The sequence below is a fragment of the Orycteropus afer genome, unplaced genomic scaffold (genome assembly GCF_000298275.1).
Source record: "Orycteropus afer afer isolate SDZICR_OR568_19922 unplaced genomic scaffold, OryAfe1.0 scaffold00070, whole genome shotgun sequence".
NCBI classification, from domain to species: domain Eukaryota; kingdom Metazoa; phylum Chordata; class Mammalia; order Tubulidentata; family Orycteropodidae; genus Orycteropus; species Orycteropus afer.
Window position 1 is genome coordinate 9,355,669 of NW_006921657.1, and position 16,049 is coordinate 9,371,717.

General features: G+C 37.6%; 1 protein-coding gene across 1 annotated transcript in view; it reads left to right on the plus strand.

Annotated features, from left to right (window-relative positions):
- SLC25A16 (solute carrier family 25 member 16) overlaps positions 1-16,049 on the plus strand; it is a 52,797-nt gene that overhangs the window by 7,755 nt on the left and 28,993 nt on the right. Inside the window, exons 2-4 of the mRNA XM_007940683.2 lie at positions 2,928-3,020; positions 11,983-12,116; positions 13,050-13,113. Coding sequence (XP_007938874.1) covers positions 2,928-3,020; positions 11,983-12,116; positions 13,050-13,113 — 291 coding nt within the window. The remainder of the gene's footprint in view (positions 1-2,927; positions 3,021-11,982; positions 12,117-13,049; positions 13,114-16,049) is intronic.

A 16,049-nucleotide genomic window follows, 5' to 3' on the forward strand; every position in this document is an offset into this window, starting at 1 on the left:
GGCTGGTGCGGGATCGGGCAGTGTTTCGTTCTGCTGTGCATGGGGTCGCTATGAGTCAGAAACGACTTGACGGCACTTAACAACAACAACAACAAACAATTTCTAAAGTATTTGTTCCATTAAAAAAATTGTTTTAAATTATTTTTTTATTTTTGTAGTGTTTCCCCCCACCTCACCTCCCACCCCTGGTAACCAACAAAGATCTGTTCAATTTTTACATCCCCACTACTTTGTTAGCACTTGGTATTATTAAAGAGTGTGTGTGTGTGTATGTGTGTGCTTTCCATTCTAATAGGTATTAGTGGTATTTCATTGTGCTTTTAATTTTATTTCCTTAAGGACTAAGGATGTTTAACATCTTTTCACATGCTTGTTGGTCATCTGTATCTCTTTGGTGAAGTATCGGTTCACAATATTTTGGATTTCTATAACTTTGAAGATTGTGTAGGGGTTCCAGGTGGAAGTGATATGGAAAAGTATGCTTCGGCAAGTTACTTATTGCAAAAAGGGCAAGGAGGCCACATGTTCTGCCTCTTTAACCCCACAAGAGGAAGACAGGATTACCAACCGTAACCCAAGGCTGCCTCCCTCCAGCCCTTTCACCAAACGTACCTCCCAAAGCACCCACCGCCTCTCTCCTGGGTTCGATAATTCACTGCAGTGGCCACACAGAACTCACAGATTATGGGGTTTATTAGGGAAGCACCAGGCTACAATTCAAGCTCAGGAAGAATGCTTAGTCTCTCTCCCACTGGCCCTCGGCCAACAGTGTCTCACAGTCTCTTTACCAGCACTGCTGGTCCCTTGGTGTCTCACTCAGCAATGCGTGTCTCTTGCGTCTCTTTCCCAGCAACGCGTGTCTCAGGAGCCCGTGTCTCTTTCAGCAGCATGTCTTCCTCAACCAGTAGTCAGAGAGAGTTCTGCCTCCAAGAGGCCTCCTTTTGAGCCTGGAAGGGTGGTCAAACTAGCCAATCACAGCATCAGAACTCTAAGCATGTGAGAGAGAGTGGGAACCTCCCAGAACATTGTATTGTGCCACACCCAACAGAAATAACCCAGGTGGATAGCTTCAGCAATCAGGAGCTCCTCAGTTGCTCATAGAAAATCCCACCTTGGAGTTTACAAGGACTCATGGGTAGAAAAGCCACACTAAGTAATTTACTACACTGCACTTTTTCTTTCTCTGCCTCAGTTTTCCCATCCTTAAAGTAGGGTAATAAGAGTATGTACCTCAGAGCGTTACTGTGTAATTAAATGAGATAATACCTTTACAAGCCTTGGCACAGGGCCTGCAGTTAAATCTTTTAACCTAGTACTTGGCATGAAGTAAACACTCAATAAACTAGACCGTTCGCCTTTGATTCAGTTCTGATTCATGGCGGCCCCATGTGTATCAGAGCAGAACTATGCTCCCTGTTGCTAACTATCATGGTTGATTAGCTATGGTCTTAGGCAAATACCTTAACTTCCTCATCCAATCTCAAAAGGAAGATAAAAACTGCTTGATCTAACCCAATGGACTGTTATGATGATTAATTGAGCTATAGTATAGAGTGGGGAGCTGTGGTGGCATAGTGCTTAAGGCATTTGACGCTAACCAGAAGGCTGGCGGTTCAAACCCACCAGCCACTTCTCGGAAGGAAGATTAGGCAGTCTACTTCGTAGAGAAACCACCTCAGAAACCCAAGGAGAATTCGCTATGAGTCGGGACTGACTTGATGGCGGTGAGTTTAGTTTTTTGATTGGTATAGAGTGATAAGCAAGTTAAAATACTATGAAAGAAAGCTACTTACTGGCCAAATTTTAAAGAATTTCATTATATGGTTAATTAATTTCATGATTGAGAAGAGCCTAATACGGCATAGAATAATTCTGAAGCCAAAAATACTCAAGTGCAAATTATTTTTAGCTTATCCTCCATTTTGGATAGACTTGACAGTTAGTTTAGATAAGAGAGGCTTGGTATGGAAACCTATATCTGGATATAATATTTGAGTACAACTATATATTTTGTATTTGTATATCTAAGAACATGGATTTTAAAATAGCTTATTGCTGAGCTATTAACTAAGTATATGTGGTTTTGAGTGATTTGTCTTACATTTTTAGAAGTTTGTAAAAATAAGACTCTAGATTCATTCAGCAAACATTTATTAAGTGGTTACTATGTGCCAAGACCTGTAGGATCTCTGGGAATGCAGCAGTGAAGGAAACCCACAAAGACTCAGCCCTTTTATATCTTCCGGAACACATATTCAATAGTGAAGAGCTTAACGTGATCATAAAAAGATAGCTAAAGTCTTTCTTACCCATGGTTTTGTAATAGTAACAACTAATTTTATCAAGTTCTTCTTATGTGGAAGGTATTGTACAAAAGTCTTTATAATAATATATCCTTAGAGGTATACAGTATGCCAAAGCTAGAGGCTGGCCTGGCTTATGATTTATGCAAAAGCTTATGCATATATTTAACTAATCTACTATCATCTGCATATCTGCACAGTGGTGCATGGTAGAGACTGAATATATATTTGTTGAAAGCATAATGAATGAATGAATATTTCATGGGTAAAAGTTGGTTGTTTCAATGAAAAAGTCATCCAGAAGGAAAGGAAGCTATTTAAGAGAGAACCATACAGTGGGTAAATAACTTAAAGTGTCTCTTTAATGATATTTTTGCAATATTCTCAGTGTTGATCAGATATTAGGGAGCTGATTCACATTCTTTGCTTATTTTTCAGTCTGACACGCTGAATTACTAAATTACAGAGAATGTTGACTACTCATCTGCATATTCCTGCCACTGGACAGTTTTACCCATGGAGACCAAATTAGAGATCAGAGAGTTTGCTGGCGGAAATATAATGATTTCCATCTGAAACAAATAGTTCGCAATTTCTTATTGATCATTAACGTTTTATTTTTAGGAATTGCTGGATGCTGTGCCAAAACAACAGTTGCTCCTTTGGATCGAGTTAAAGTTTTATTACAAGCTCATAATCACCATTACAAACATTTAGGTGAGTGGATGGATGCTAAAGATAAAAATGAGTGAAAATATTACCCATCTGGGGATTTGGTTTCCAGCTGTAAATTATAGTAGAAAGAGGACAGAAAAAGGCAGAGAGTATGTTAAGTTTTGGGGTACATTTTGCAAGAGATGTTATCTCCCATCCATTCTAATCTTTTCATTTGAAATAGTGGTTATATTTATTATCATTTTAGTGTCCTGATATTCTCCAAACTAAAATCTTGGACTCATTAAAGTAAGTGTTATTTGTTTATTGGGATTAGCCAGTCACATCCTTCACAGACACTCGTAACAGCTCATCCTGATTGGTGACAGAGATAAGATTTGATAACTATAAAACTGAAGTAAACATTAGCCTAAACAGTTAAATAAGCCTTCCAGAAATCTTAGTGCAAGCAGAATCCAGTGGCCATTAGTGTACTAGACCTTGATTGTTTCCTTTTTTTTATTTTTTAACTTTTTATTACAGTTTGTGTGAAAATTTACAGAGCAAATTAGTTTTTCATTCAACAGTTTATACATATTTTCTTTCATGCTTGTGGCTGTTTCTTACAAGCATAAAAACTAACCATTTAAATTAACATGGGCTCTTTAGTATGTCATTGGTGGAATTAGAACTTTTTATAGCCTTTTTGGAGGACAGTTTGATGGAATCAGAAGCCTTGAAAGGAATGTACTCTTCAACTTTGCAATTCCAGTTTAGGTAGTTACCCTAAGGAAATAATTAGAGATGTGCTCAAAGATACATGTAAGGATCAAAGCAATATTTATGTTAGTTAAATAATTAAATAACCAAAATGTTTAAAATTAGGGAATTGGCTAAGTAAGTTTTACTTTATCCATAATATAGACTATTTTGCAGTTATAAAAAAACCTTACTGTAGAAGAATATTAATTGACAGGGGACAGTGTTCATAATGCTTTAATTAACTAAAAACTACTGCAAAATGGTGTAATCATACTGCATTTTATATAAAAGAACATGTGCTTAGGCAAAAGCCTGGAAGAATAACCATAAAGTGGTTAATTTCAGTGGTAGGAATAGAGAAATTTTTTGTCCCCCTCTAAGCTCATTTGAGGAGCTCTGGTAGCATAGTGGCTACGGCACTTGACTGCTCACCAGATGGCTTGCGGTTCAAACCCATCAGCCACTCCTCAGAAGGAAGGTTGGGCAATCCTACTTCCGTAGTGATAACTGCCTTGGAAACCCAAGGAGGGGTCGCTATGAGTCACGGCTGACTCGATGGCACATAACAACAACAACAAGCTCATTTGTGGGGAGGACTGGTAGCATAGTGCCTAAGGCACTTGACTACTAACCAGAAGGCTGATGGTTCAAACCCACCAGCCACTCCTTGGAAGGAAGGTTGGACAATCTACTTCCGTAGAGATACCGCCTTGGAATCCCAAGGAGGGGTCATTATGAGTCGGGTTCGACTCAATGGCACATAACAACAACAAACTCATTTGTAATGCACACTGGACAAATAATACTTTTGCATTTAGGGGGAAAAAAGACTTAAAAAATTAATATGGACAGAGACCAAGAAAGAAACAAAGCCAAGGGTAACTGATTCATACTACTCCATTGCTTTATAGTTTCATGCTACTAAAGACAGGAATAATGTGTGCTGTGCATGATCTATGCAGCATCATTGTATAGAAAGACATTGAACTTTCTTCAAACTTATCTGTAAGTCTGTACAGTGGCAGACTTATTAAGTGAGAGTAAGAGTCAATTATATTTCAATTTGGTTTTTAAAATATATTTTTTTCTCAAAAAACTAGATGGATATTTTTAAGATGTACTTAGTAATTGTATAGAATTTGAGAATCAATCTGTATAAATTTAGGCTACATATTAATTGTAGCTCAGTTTCTCATCAATGTTTTTTATACTAAGTAGGTCTGTACTAAGGAACTCTGGTGGCATAGTGGGTAAGGTGTTTGGTTGCTAACGGGAAGGTTGGTTCAAACCCACCAGCTGCTCCATGGGGGGAAGGTGAGGCAGTCTCCTTCTGTAAAGATTACAACCTTGGAAACCCAGTGGGGTCTCTATAAGTCAGAATCAACTTGATGGCAGTGAATTTAGTTGGGATTGAGAACTGTACTTAAAAATGAAAAGAAAAAAAAATTACAACAGTCTCTATGTCTAGAAATATATTCTGTATCTTCATACAGTTATTCGTGTTTAGAAAGAAACAGACCTTTGAATTTATTGAAAGGTTATTAAAAAGAATAAAAACCAAAAACCTGGAATGGAAGATGATTTTTGGTCTAAGTTAAATCTGAAAAGGAGATGAATTATGTTACTCGTGTCTTAGGGTGTTTCATAATGACTGAACATGTGACTGTCTGATAAGGATTGTTTTATTTCTTTAACATCCTCCCTGTACTGACTATGTTGTTTCATTTCCTGATTTGTAATCACTGATTACGTATTCACATTAGAATTCATGCTCTGCAGGGCTGCATGCCACAGGTTATAGTGTAACCTTAAGGCATGCAAAATTTATAATGGAATTCCTGGAGTGTAACAATGAGCTATAGAGTACCACACTGATAATTTCATGTATCTTTAATATATACAGACCAAAAAACAGTACTAGTGGTATAAAAACAGCATGGGGGCATCATCTGACATCCTCCAACTTCATGAGGCATGGAAGAGGTTTAAGACCAACAGCACAAGGCTGATTCCTATGAGGCAGAGTTCAGACATGCCTCCACTCTCCAACCTTCTTACTAATTCTGACACCAACTGTCCTCCCATGGTTACTTTCTACTTCTCTGCTGCAGTTCATGATATCATAATTTGTTGCATTGGCCACACAGAACTCAACAGTATGATTTTGGGGTATATAAGTGAAGTAACAAGTTACAATTCAGGATCAGGAAAGACTCAGGATACACTTCTTCAATCAGAATAGCCTCTTCTCAGCTGTGCACCGGCACACCTTTCTGTAGCTCTTGGCTGCTTGGCCCTCTAGCCCTTTGGCCTCTGCTCTGTTCAGGCTAGGAGCTCTGGTAGCATAGTGCCTAAGGCACTTGGCTGCTAGCCTGAAGGCTGGTGGTTCAAACCCACCAGCCACTCCTCAGAAGGAAAGTTGGTCAATCTACTTCCATAGAGATACTGCCTTGGAAACCCAAGGAGGGGTCACTATGAGTCTGAGTCTGCCGACTCAATGGCACATAACAACAACAACTGTTACAAAGTGTTACAAAGCCTATTTAGCTTGGCTGATAGGTGCCCAGAGAGGTACCTCACTCCACCAGCAAGCCTCCTGCCTAAAGGCACTCAGCTTTCTTACTACATGGTCCAGGAAGCCCACTTCTCTGTCTCGTGCCAGTTCTGCTGCTTCTTCTGCTGCTATTTTTCTGCCACTGCTTCTCACTGTCTCTAGTGTCACAGCTCTCTGGCTCCTCCTGGATGAAGGAGATTCAGCCCAGGTATCTTGGGTCTAAGGGACATGCTTCACACCTGATTCTTTTCTTTTTCTTTTTTTTTTAATGTGATTGGGGTGAAAGTTTACAGAGCAAATTCATCTTCCATACAGCAGTTCACATATACTTTGTCTCATGACATTGACTGTAATCTCCCACAGTGCAACAGTTCTCTTCCCACTTCCTCCCCATAGTTATCTCTTCCCTGTGTCCTTCCCTCCCATGCACTCCTGCCCCCGAAGCTGTCCCCCTGTGCATACACAACCCTTCTGATCTCCCATGATTGCTCTCTCTAAGGAGTGTATCTACCTAATGTAAATGTTCAGTTCATATGCCTGTCTTTTGTTTGGCTGGAAGCTACAGGAGTGGGTTCAATTCCAGACCTGAAGGGCAGCTAAGGGGCCATAGCCTCAGGGGTTGCACCAGGCTCTATCAGACCGGCAATCTTGGTCCTTTTTTTTTTTTTCTTAAATGATTTTGAATTTTATTCCACATTGTCATCCACTCTATTCAGGATCTCCTACATAGATCGCCCTCAGAGTGGTTGACAGTGATATCTGGGAACCATCTAGTTCTTTGGATCTCATGGTCACATAGGCTGAGGATTGCATGGTGTACCAGTGAAAGGGTTCATCCTTGTTGTCCGTATCTCCCATGTACCTCTCTATGTCTTCTTCCTCAATGCTACTGTGTTGATCACTCATATTTGGTTCATTGCCCATCCCTTCACCCAAATCAATACTTGTCTCTACCTATCTAGCAGTGTTTTCTTTCCTCTCTTCCCACCAACAAAGAAAGTTTCCTTCCATATATAAACCTTTCCTTGACTTTTCACAATAACCAACTAATACAATATTTGTCCTTCTGTAATTGACTTATTTTACTCAGCATAATGTCCTCCAAGTTCATCCACATTATGTGGTGTTTTGCAGATTCTACATTATTCTTTAGATTTGCATATTATTCCATTGAAGGAGCTCTGGTAAGGTAGTACCTAAGGCACTTGACTGCTAACCAGAAGCCTGGCAGTTCAAACCCACCAGCTACTCCTCAGAAGGAAGGTTGGGCAATCTACTTCTGTAGTGATACCACCTCGGAAACCCAAGAAGGGGTAGCTATGAGTCAGGTCTGACTCGTCGGCACATAACAACAACAATAGTATTCCATTGTGTGTATGTACCATAGTGTTGGTTGTTCATTCTTCTGTTGATGGGCACCAGGTTGTTTTCATCTTTTTGCTATTGTAAATAGGGCTGCGATGAATGTGGGTTCATACCTGATTCTTTGTTAATGATAGTGAGATCCCCCTTTCTTCCTCTGGGATTGCTCGTTTTAAGCCTAACAAGATGGCAAAACTGAGCAATTCCCATACATGTTATTCACAGGGTCCCACCCTCACAAGGGTGTTATATACCTCATTTACATTATTAACAAGCAATCCATTTTCCATTGTGAGCCACAAGCCCCTCACATTTGCTCTGGTAGCTTAGTGCCTAAGGCACTTGACTGCTAACCTGAAGGCTGGTGGTTCAAACCCACCAGCCACTCCTCGGAAGGAAGATGGGGCAATCTACTTCTGTAGTGATACTGCCTTGGAAACTCAAGGAGGGGTCGCTATGAGGTGGGTCTTAACAACACATAACAACAACAACAACCCAGACATTTGGTAGGAGTTACAAAGACTGTGGCTAGAAGGGTTATTATCAAGCAATTTACTATACCACAGGTGGCTTTTTTTTTTTTAGTTTTAAAATCCTCCTTGGACATTTTCTTTCAGATATCTTGCCCCTTTAATTAAAAAAATATTTTTGCTTTTTTAACTTGACTTTTCATAGGTAAATTTAAGAAATGATGAAGGTATGCTATTTAGTACAACTATTAATTCTGCTTTAAGTTCTTTATAAACGTGTGATATTACTTCTAAGGCATTTTTATTTTGAACCAAAATTATTGTGACCAAATGAAAGAGAAGGGGTATAATTTCAATTCCCCCCCCCCCCCGCCAATTTGTAATGTTAGTATAAGAAACTTTTTTCCTGTAATATTTTGAAAACCTTTGACCTCTGCATAGCTTTTTGTAGCCTAATGTGATATAAGGACAGGTACTCACTGCCACGGAGTCGATTCCAACTCATAGCAACCCCTCATTGGCTTTCCGAGGCCATGTCTCTATGAAAGTAGATTGCCCCATCTTCCTTCCAATGAGTAGCTGGTGGGTTTGAACTGCCAGCCTTTTGGTTAGCAATCAAATTCGGCACTATGCCACCAGAGCTGCCTATAAGGATAGATAGATCAATCATAATAAGATTTTTAAAAATTCTTTTTTTATTTTTTCACTTTTATTTTATTTATTTATTTTTAGAATTTGTATTATTTTCACAAGTTTCATTAAAAAACGTGTAAAGCAAAACTTCTTTCTCCCTCCCATTTTCTCCTTGGAATCAAGCATTTTTATACTTCCATAGTGATAGTGCCTCAGAAACCCAAGGAGGGGTCGCTATGAGTTGGGTCCAACTCAACGGCACATAACAACAACAACAACAACTTCCATTTCCTACCAGAGCTAATCCATACATAAACAAATAAATACTTAATGTTAGTTCCTTCTGATCCTAGCTTGAAAAAGTAAGTAAAGATTCTGAGAAGATTTAAATAAGACACAAGCTTGATATAGCTGAACATAGGGAACGTTGTGCCTTACAGAGAATATACTTTCTTTTCAAATATGTTTATAACATTTGAAAAAATTGGTTCAGTGCAATGGCATCATAGGAAAATCTCAATTCATTAATAAAGGGATTAAAACCATTATTATTATTTGTTCATTGATTTATTCACTCACCATCTTATTTTTCTGTTTATTGTGCTTTTTTGTATCTTTTCCTTCCTAGTACCTCCTCCTTGTTTCTTAGATATCGAAAGTACTATATCTATTTCAGTTTTGTAATGGTGTCTTCTAAGGCATTTATGGTTCAGTGGTGGAATTCGCACTTCAGTGTGGGAGATTTGGGTTCGGTTTCCAGCCAGTACACCTCAAGTACAGCTGCCGCCTGCTTATCAGTGGAGGCTTGCACGTTGCTATGATGCTGAGCTTTCAGTCTAAGACGGACTAGAAAGAAAGGGCTGGTCCTGCTGATCTGCTTCCAAAAATCAGCCAGTGAAAATCCTATGGATCAGAATGGTCTGACCGACAGCTGGTGATGGCAGTGTCCGATGGCACAGGAGCAGGCAGTGTTTTGTCCGGTTGTGCCCAGGAGCATCATGAGTTGGGTGCCTATTTGGTGAACAGCTAACAATAATGATTTGTTCAAAAATTTTTAAATAAATTGTTTGTGACAATCTAGAAGTTTTAAAGAATAATACAATAAATATATATAGACCCACCTCAGAACTTCAGAAATATTTTTTATTCAGTTAAAACCTCCTCTGAACTTTCATCATTGATGCCTTCCTGTCTGTAATAGATAAACATTGTTCTAAATTTGATTACCCTTAAATTGTTGTAAACACATTTCGATCAAAATAAACAGAGCTTAGCCTTCGCTCCTTCTTTCAGCAAGAGGAAGGCTTGAACATGACTCTTTTTAATAGGCTTTTAGGCCCTTTAGATAACTACTTATTTAAAAATGTCTTTAAGAATCATCTTTTCTCGGCTATAAGTACCTACGATTCTAATCACTGACAGGAGCTGTAAAGATTAGTTTATCCTAAAATTTGAAAGGAACCTAGTGATTCATATTTTATAAAATTTTTGCTTGAAAAATTTGGTTGGGAACGAGAATTTAAATAATTGAATAATGGATGTAAAGATGTGTTTATGAGAGATCTGTATACTGCTAATAGGGCTAGTGATTGATGTTAGTAGAATAATAAATTTGCATCATTGTGTTAGACTGGGTTCTCTAGAGAAACAAAACCAGTAAAGCTTATATATATATATAGAGAGAGAGAGAGAGAGAGAGTGATTGAGAGAGAGAGAGAGAGAGAGAGATATTTATCTTAGGAAAATGGCTCACACCCTTATAGAAGTTGGCAAGTCCAAAGTTCCTGGATCAAACGTCAAGCTGGAGGCTTTTCCCGACTCTTGCAGCCTCAGGGGCTGAGTAGCTCAGAGCTGGCAGGCAGTACACTGGCTGTTGACTCCAACGAATGACGAATCCAAGATCTCCAGGCCGAATGGTGGATTGTTCACTCATGGACAGTTGTAGGCAGCACAACAGAATCCCGATCCACAGAAGAATGTCTCTTCTCCCAGGATGTCCACAGATATACTGGAAGCAGGCCACACCCCTAGGCAAACTCCCTTTCAACAGATTGGCTGCTCAAAACATAGTCATCTGATCCCATCATGGGAACAACCATACCACAACAGCTCAAACCACACAGAACTGTAGTCCAGCCAAGTTGACACCCAGCTCCAACTATCACAATCACTATATATGGATCAGAACTCAGGCCTTGTTTTACCAGTCTTTATAATTAGTGAAAATTTACTCCAAAATTTAAATTATTTTTATAGGTAGTCTTTTCATTTAGTATTTTTCTATATAAATAAATAATACACATATATCTGAGTTTGGGTATCCTTTCATCTTATCAGATTGAGTTGATCATCTTCATTACAGTCTGGACTGTGGATACATTTCTGTGTTATACTATGTGAGAATTTGTTTTAATTTTGTGTTCTATTTCCCTCTTTATGCTGGGCACTCATTGAGAACACATAATGGGTCATTTATCAGTGATTGCTTAGCGCTCTGTAATATACATGCTTAATGAATATTTGTTGTTATACCTAAAAACCCATTTCCATCTAGTCACTTCCAACTCCTAGTGACCCTATTGGACAAAGTAGAACTGCACTCATAGGGTTTCCCAGGCTGTAAATCTCTACGGAATCAAGCAGACTGCCTTATCTTTCTCCTGTGGTGCAGCTGGTAGGTTTGAATTGCTGACCTGCTGATTAGCAGACACATGTCTTAGCTACTGCACCACCAGAGCTCCTTTAAGTTGTTATAACCAAAAAACAAAACTCACTGCCATCGAGTCAGATACGACTCACAGTGACCCCTCCTTGGGTTTCTGAAGAGGTATCACTATGGAAGTAGATTGCCCAATCTTCCTTCTGAGAGCGGCTGGTAGGTTTGAACCACCATGCTTCTGGTTAGTAGTCAGATGCCTTAGGCACTATGCCACCAGAGCTCCTTTAAGTTGTTATAGTTTAATATAATTTACTGTAACTATAAATATAATTTTCTATAATTTATGACTTCTCTTGCTTTAGATTTTATGCTTTATATTTTTTACAGGAGGAATATGTATTTATGTAATTTGGTTATATGTTGTATTCTTAGTAGGTTTAATTGTTACAGAAGTTACTATTCATAACATTCCTTAAGCAAAACGATACCATGAATGATAGCATGTCATCTTTACCTGTGATTGTTATGAAAATTTGAATTTAGATGGTTTTCTCTGTTTTAATAGTATTTTGCTTCTGAAAATAGGAGTGTTTTCTACATTACGTGCTGTTCCCCAAAAGGAAGGATATCTTGGTCTGTATAAAGGAAATGGTGCAATGATGATTCGAATCTTTCCCTATGGTGCAATCCAGTTTATGGCATTTGAGCATTATAAAAAGGTACTTGAAGTTTTATCTTCTTTTTCTCATGTCCTTGAATATCATGTTTACTTGACAAGACATTTGCTTTTGCCTTTAAAGTTACTTTGGATGAATTGATAAAGTAATGCCTTTTTGAAGGATTCATACTTATAATAGTTTAAATTTTTAAAAGTAAATCTGTTTTGGAGTTACCTATTTCCAGAACTGTTAGTCACTTATGAGAAAATTCTTTATTGTCATACTTACGAAAGAAGAGGCTAAGTATCCTTTAAGTAGATAATAATATATTCATATATTACCAGGTTTGTAATGTGCTTTTTGTTCATCAGTTGTAAAAGAGGGTTGCTGTGGTTTTAAATTTTCATATTAAATAAAATAGTTAAGCCATGTTGTGAAAATCTGTTTTGGAATGATTCTGTGAGTTAACAGATTTTCCATCTTACTCTTTGATTAAATTTCCCCTTGCTGGCTGAATGAAACATTACCTTAACACGGAAAGAGGTTAAGTGTGTTTTTCAAAGGGTATCGTGGGATGAAATGTAAGCTGTGGAGATGGGAACAAAATTCTAAGCTAGTCAGTCAGATAGAATTGGTACTAACAGTATGTGAAGACTTAATTATCTAGTGTAGAATGGGGCTGTGACTAGAAACATTCACCCTTTCAGGGTTTGTAGTTATCAATATACAGTATAGTATGTTTGCCAATTCTAAGCTAGGTCAGTTCTGTGAAAGTTCCAAATATTCGAGCAGATGCTACAGAGGAAATTATCTAATGACCTTCTGATAGTATATGACACTGCCCAGCTTTATGTAATTGTGCTCATTTCATTCACTTTTATTGCTAATTTTCTTTTTACACTTCTGTAACACATGAAATTAGGTTTCATTATTAAACAGAAAATGAATGACATTTTAAAAATATCTCATTTAAGTCTGTGTTTTGGTTTCTAGTTAATTACTACAAAGCTGGGAATTTCGGGTCATGTACATAGATTAATGGCTGGATCCATGGCAGGTAAGAAGAGTGTGTATCTTTTATTCCTGACAAAGTAATTTTCTATTACAATGTTTAATTTTAGTTTAGATAATATGTGTGACATTAAGTAGCACACATTTTTATTATATTTCTACATTTAATTATAGAAATCTATTAAGTATTTGTCTTAGTCTGGGTTCTTTAGAGGAGCAAAGCCAATGAAGCATATATATAAACATATATAAATGAGAGAGCGAGAGAGAGATTGATTTATTTTAAGGACATGTAGAGTCTGGCAGGAACCAAACCATGGGTCAGGTGGCAAGCTGAAAGCTCATGTGCTTGCAGAGGGTGATGAAACCAAAATCTTAACAGTTTCTTATGTATGCTCTTTTCCAATGATGCTCCATAATATCATGACTTACCTTTTATGATTATATCAATATTCTTTTCTTTTTCAAAACATAGATCTGCCTTATTCTTTTGAAGAGCTACATTATATTCTAAAGTGTGAATGTACCATTAATTGTTTAATGAGTCTCCTGTTGATTGACATGTGGGATATTTTCAGTTTTGGCTTCACATGTAATCCTTTGTACTTGTGTGAGTATATGTGTAGAATAAATTCTGAGAAGGGAAATTAATTTTTCCACCAAAATATATGTGCATATAAATTTTCAAAGACATTGCCAGAATAATTTAATACAAGAAAAGAGAGAGAAATACAAATAACACAAATAAGAAACAAATTGGGTAATGTCACAGATCCAACAGGAATTAAAAGGATACTATCAGGATACTATGAAGAACTATATTCCAACAGATTTGAAAATGTAGAAGAAATGGACAGATTTCTAGAAACATACTACTTACCTAAATTGGAAAATTTGAACAGGTCCATAACAAAAGAAGAAATTGAACAGGTCATGAAAAATTACCAACAACAAAAAAAAGGTCCTCACCCAGATGTTTTCGCTGGAGAATTCTACCAAATGTTTGGAGAAGAACTGATACCAATCCTACTTAAACTATTCCAGAACATAGAAAAGGATGGAATCCTCCCAAATTCATTTTATGAAGCAAGTATAATCTTGATACCAAAACCAAGCCAGGCAAAGACATCACTAAAAGGGAAAACTACAGAGCAGTATCCCTCATGAATACAGATGCAAAAATCTTCAACAAAATCCTAGCCAATAGACTCCAACATCATATCCAAAAAAAAATACATTATGACCAAGTGGCATTCATACCACGTATGCAAGGATGTTTCAACATTGGAAGAGCAATCAACATCATCTACCACATAAATAAAGCAAAGGAAAAGAACCACATGGTCATGTCAATTGATGCAGAAAAGGCATTTGATAAAATCTAACACCCATTCCTGATAAAAACTCTAAGCAAAATAGGAATAGAAGGAACATTCCTCAACATAATAAAGGGCATATATACAAAACCAACAACAAACATTATTCTCAACGGAGAGAGACTGAAACCATCCCCCTTGCAAAGAGGAATCAGACGAGGATGCCCTCTTTCACCACTTCTATTCAACATTGTATTGGAAGTCCTTGCCAGGGCAATAAGGCAAGAAAGGGAAATCAAAGGCATCCAGATTGGTAAGGAAGAAGTAAAACTATCCCTATTTGCTAATGATATGATCCTATACATAGAAAACCCAAGAGACACAGAAAAAAAAAAAAAAAAAAAAAAAAAAACTGCTGGAACAAATTGAGAGATTTAGCATTATGGCAGGATACAAGATCAACATCCAAAAATCAGTTGGATTCCTCTATACCAGCAAAGAGATTGCTGAGAAGGAAATAAGGAAATCAGTACCATTTACAATAGCTACCAAAAAATTAAAGTACTTGGGAATAAATGACCACTAGCGACACAAAAGACCTTTACAAAGAAAACTACAAAAGCTTAATTTCAAGAAAGCACAAGAGATCTACATAAATGGAAGAACATACTATGCTCATGGATAGGAAGAGTGAACATTGTGAAAATGTCAATTCTACCCAAAGCAATCTATATATTTAATGCAATCCCAATCGAGATCCCATGGATATTCTTTGAGGATATGGAAAAACCAATCACTAATTTTATATGGAAAGGAAAGAGACCCTGGATAATCAAAGTACTTTTGAAGAAGAAGAACAAAGTAGGAGGTCTCACATTCTCAGATCTTAAAACCTACTATACAGCCGCAGTAGTCAAAATAGCCTGGTACTGGTACAATGACAAACACATAGACCAGTGGAACAGAATTGAGAACCCAGAAATAGATCCATGGATCTAGGGTCACCTGATTTTTGACAAAGAGCTGAAATCCATTACATGGGGAAGAGATGGTCTCTTTAACAAATGGTGCTGGCAAAACTGGATATCCATTTGCAGAAAAATGAAACAAGATCCATACCTCACACCATACACAAAAACAAACTCCAGATGGATCAAAGACTTAAATGTGAAACCTAAAACTATAAAGTTCCTCAAGGAAAAACTAGGAGCAAATTTAGGGGTCCCAATTTATGGCATAAATAGACTGTCAAGCATAACCCAAAATACACAAACAGCAGAAGGTAAATTAGATGAATGGGACCTTCTGAAAATTAAATTTTTATGTGCTTCTAAAGACTTCTCCAAAAGAGTCAAAAGAGAACCTATAGATTCGGAAAAAATATTTGGCAAAGACATATCTAACAAGGGACTTACCTGCAGAATTCTTAGAAAACTCCAACACCTCAATAACAAAAAGAAAAACAATCCAATTAAAAAATGGGCAGAAGACATGAATAGACACTTCACCAAAGAGAATATTTAGGTGGCCAAGAAACACATGAAGAAATGTTCACAATCATTAGCCATTGTTGTTGTTATGTGCTGTCGAGTCGGACCCGACTCATAGCGACCCCTCCTTGGGTTTCCGAGGCAGTATCACTATGGAAGTAGATTGCCCCATCTTC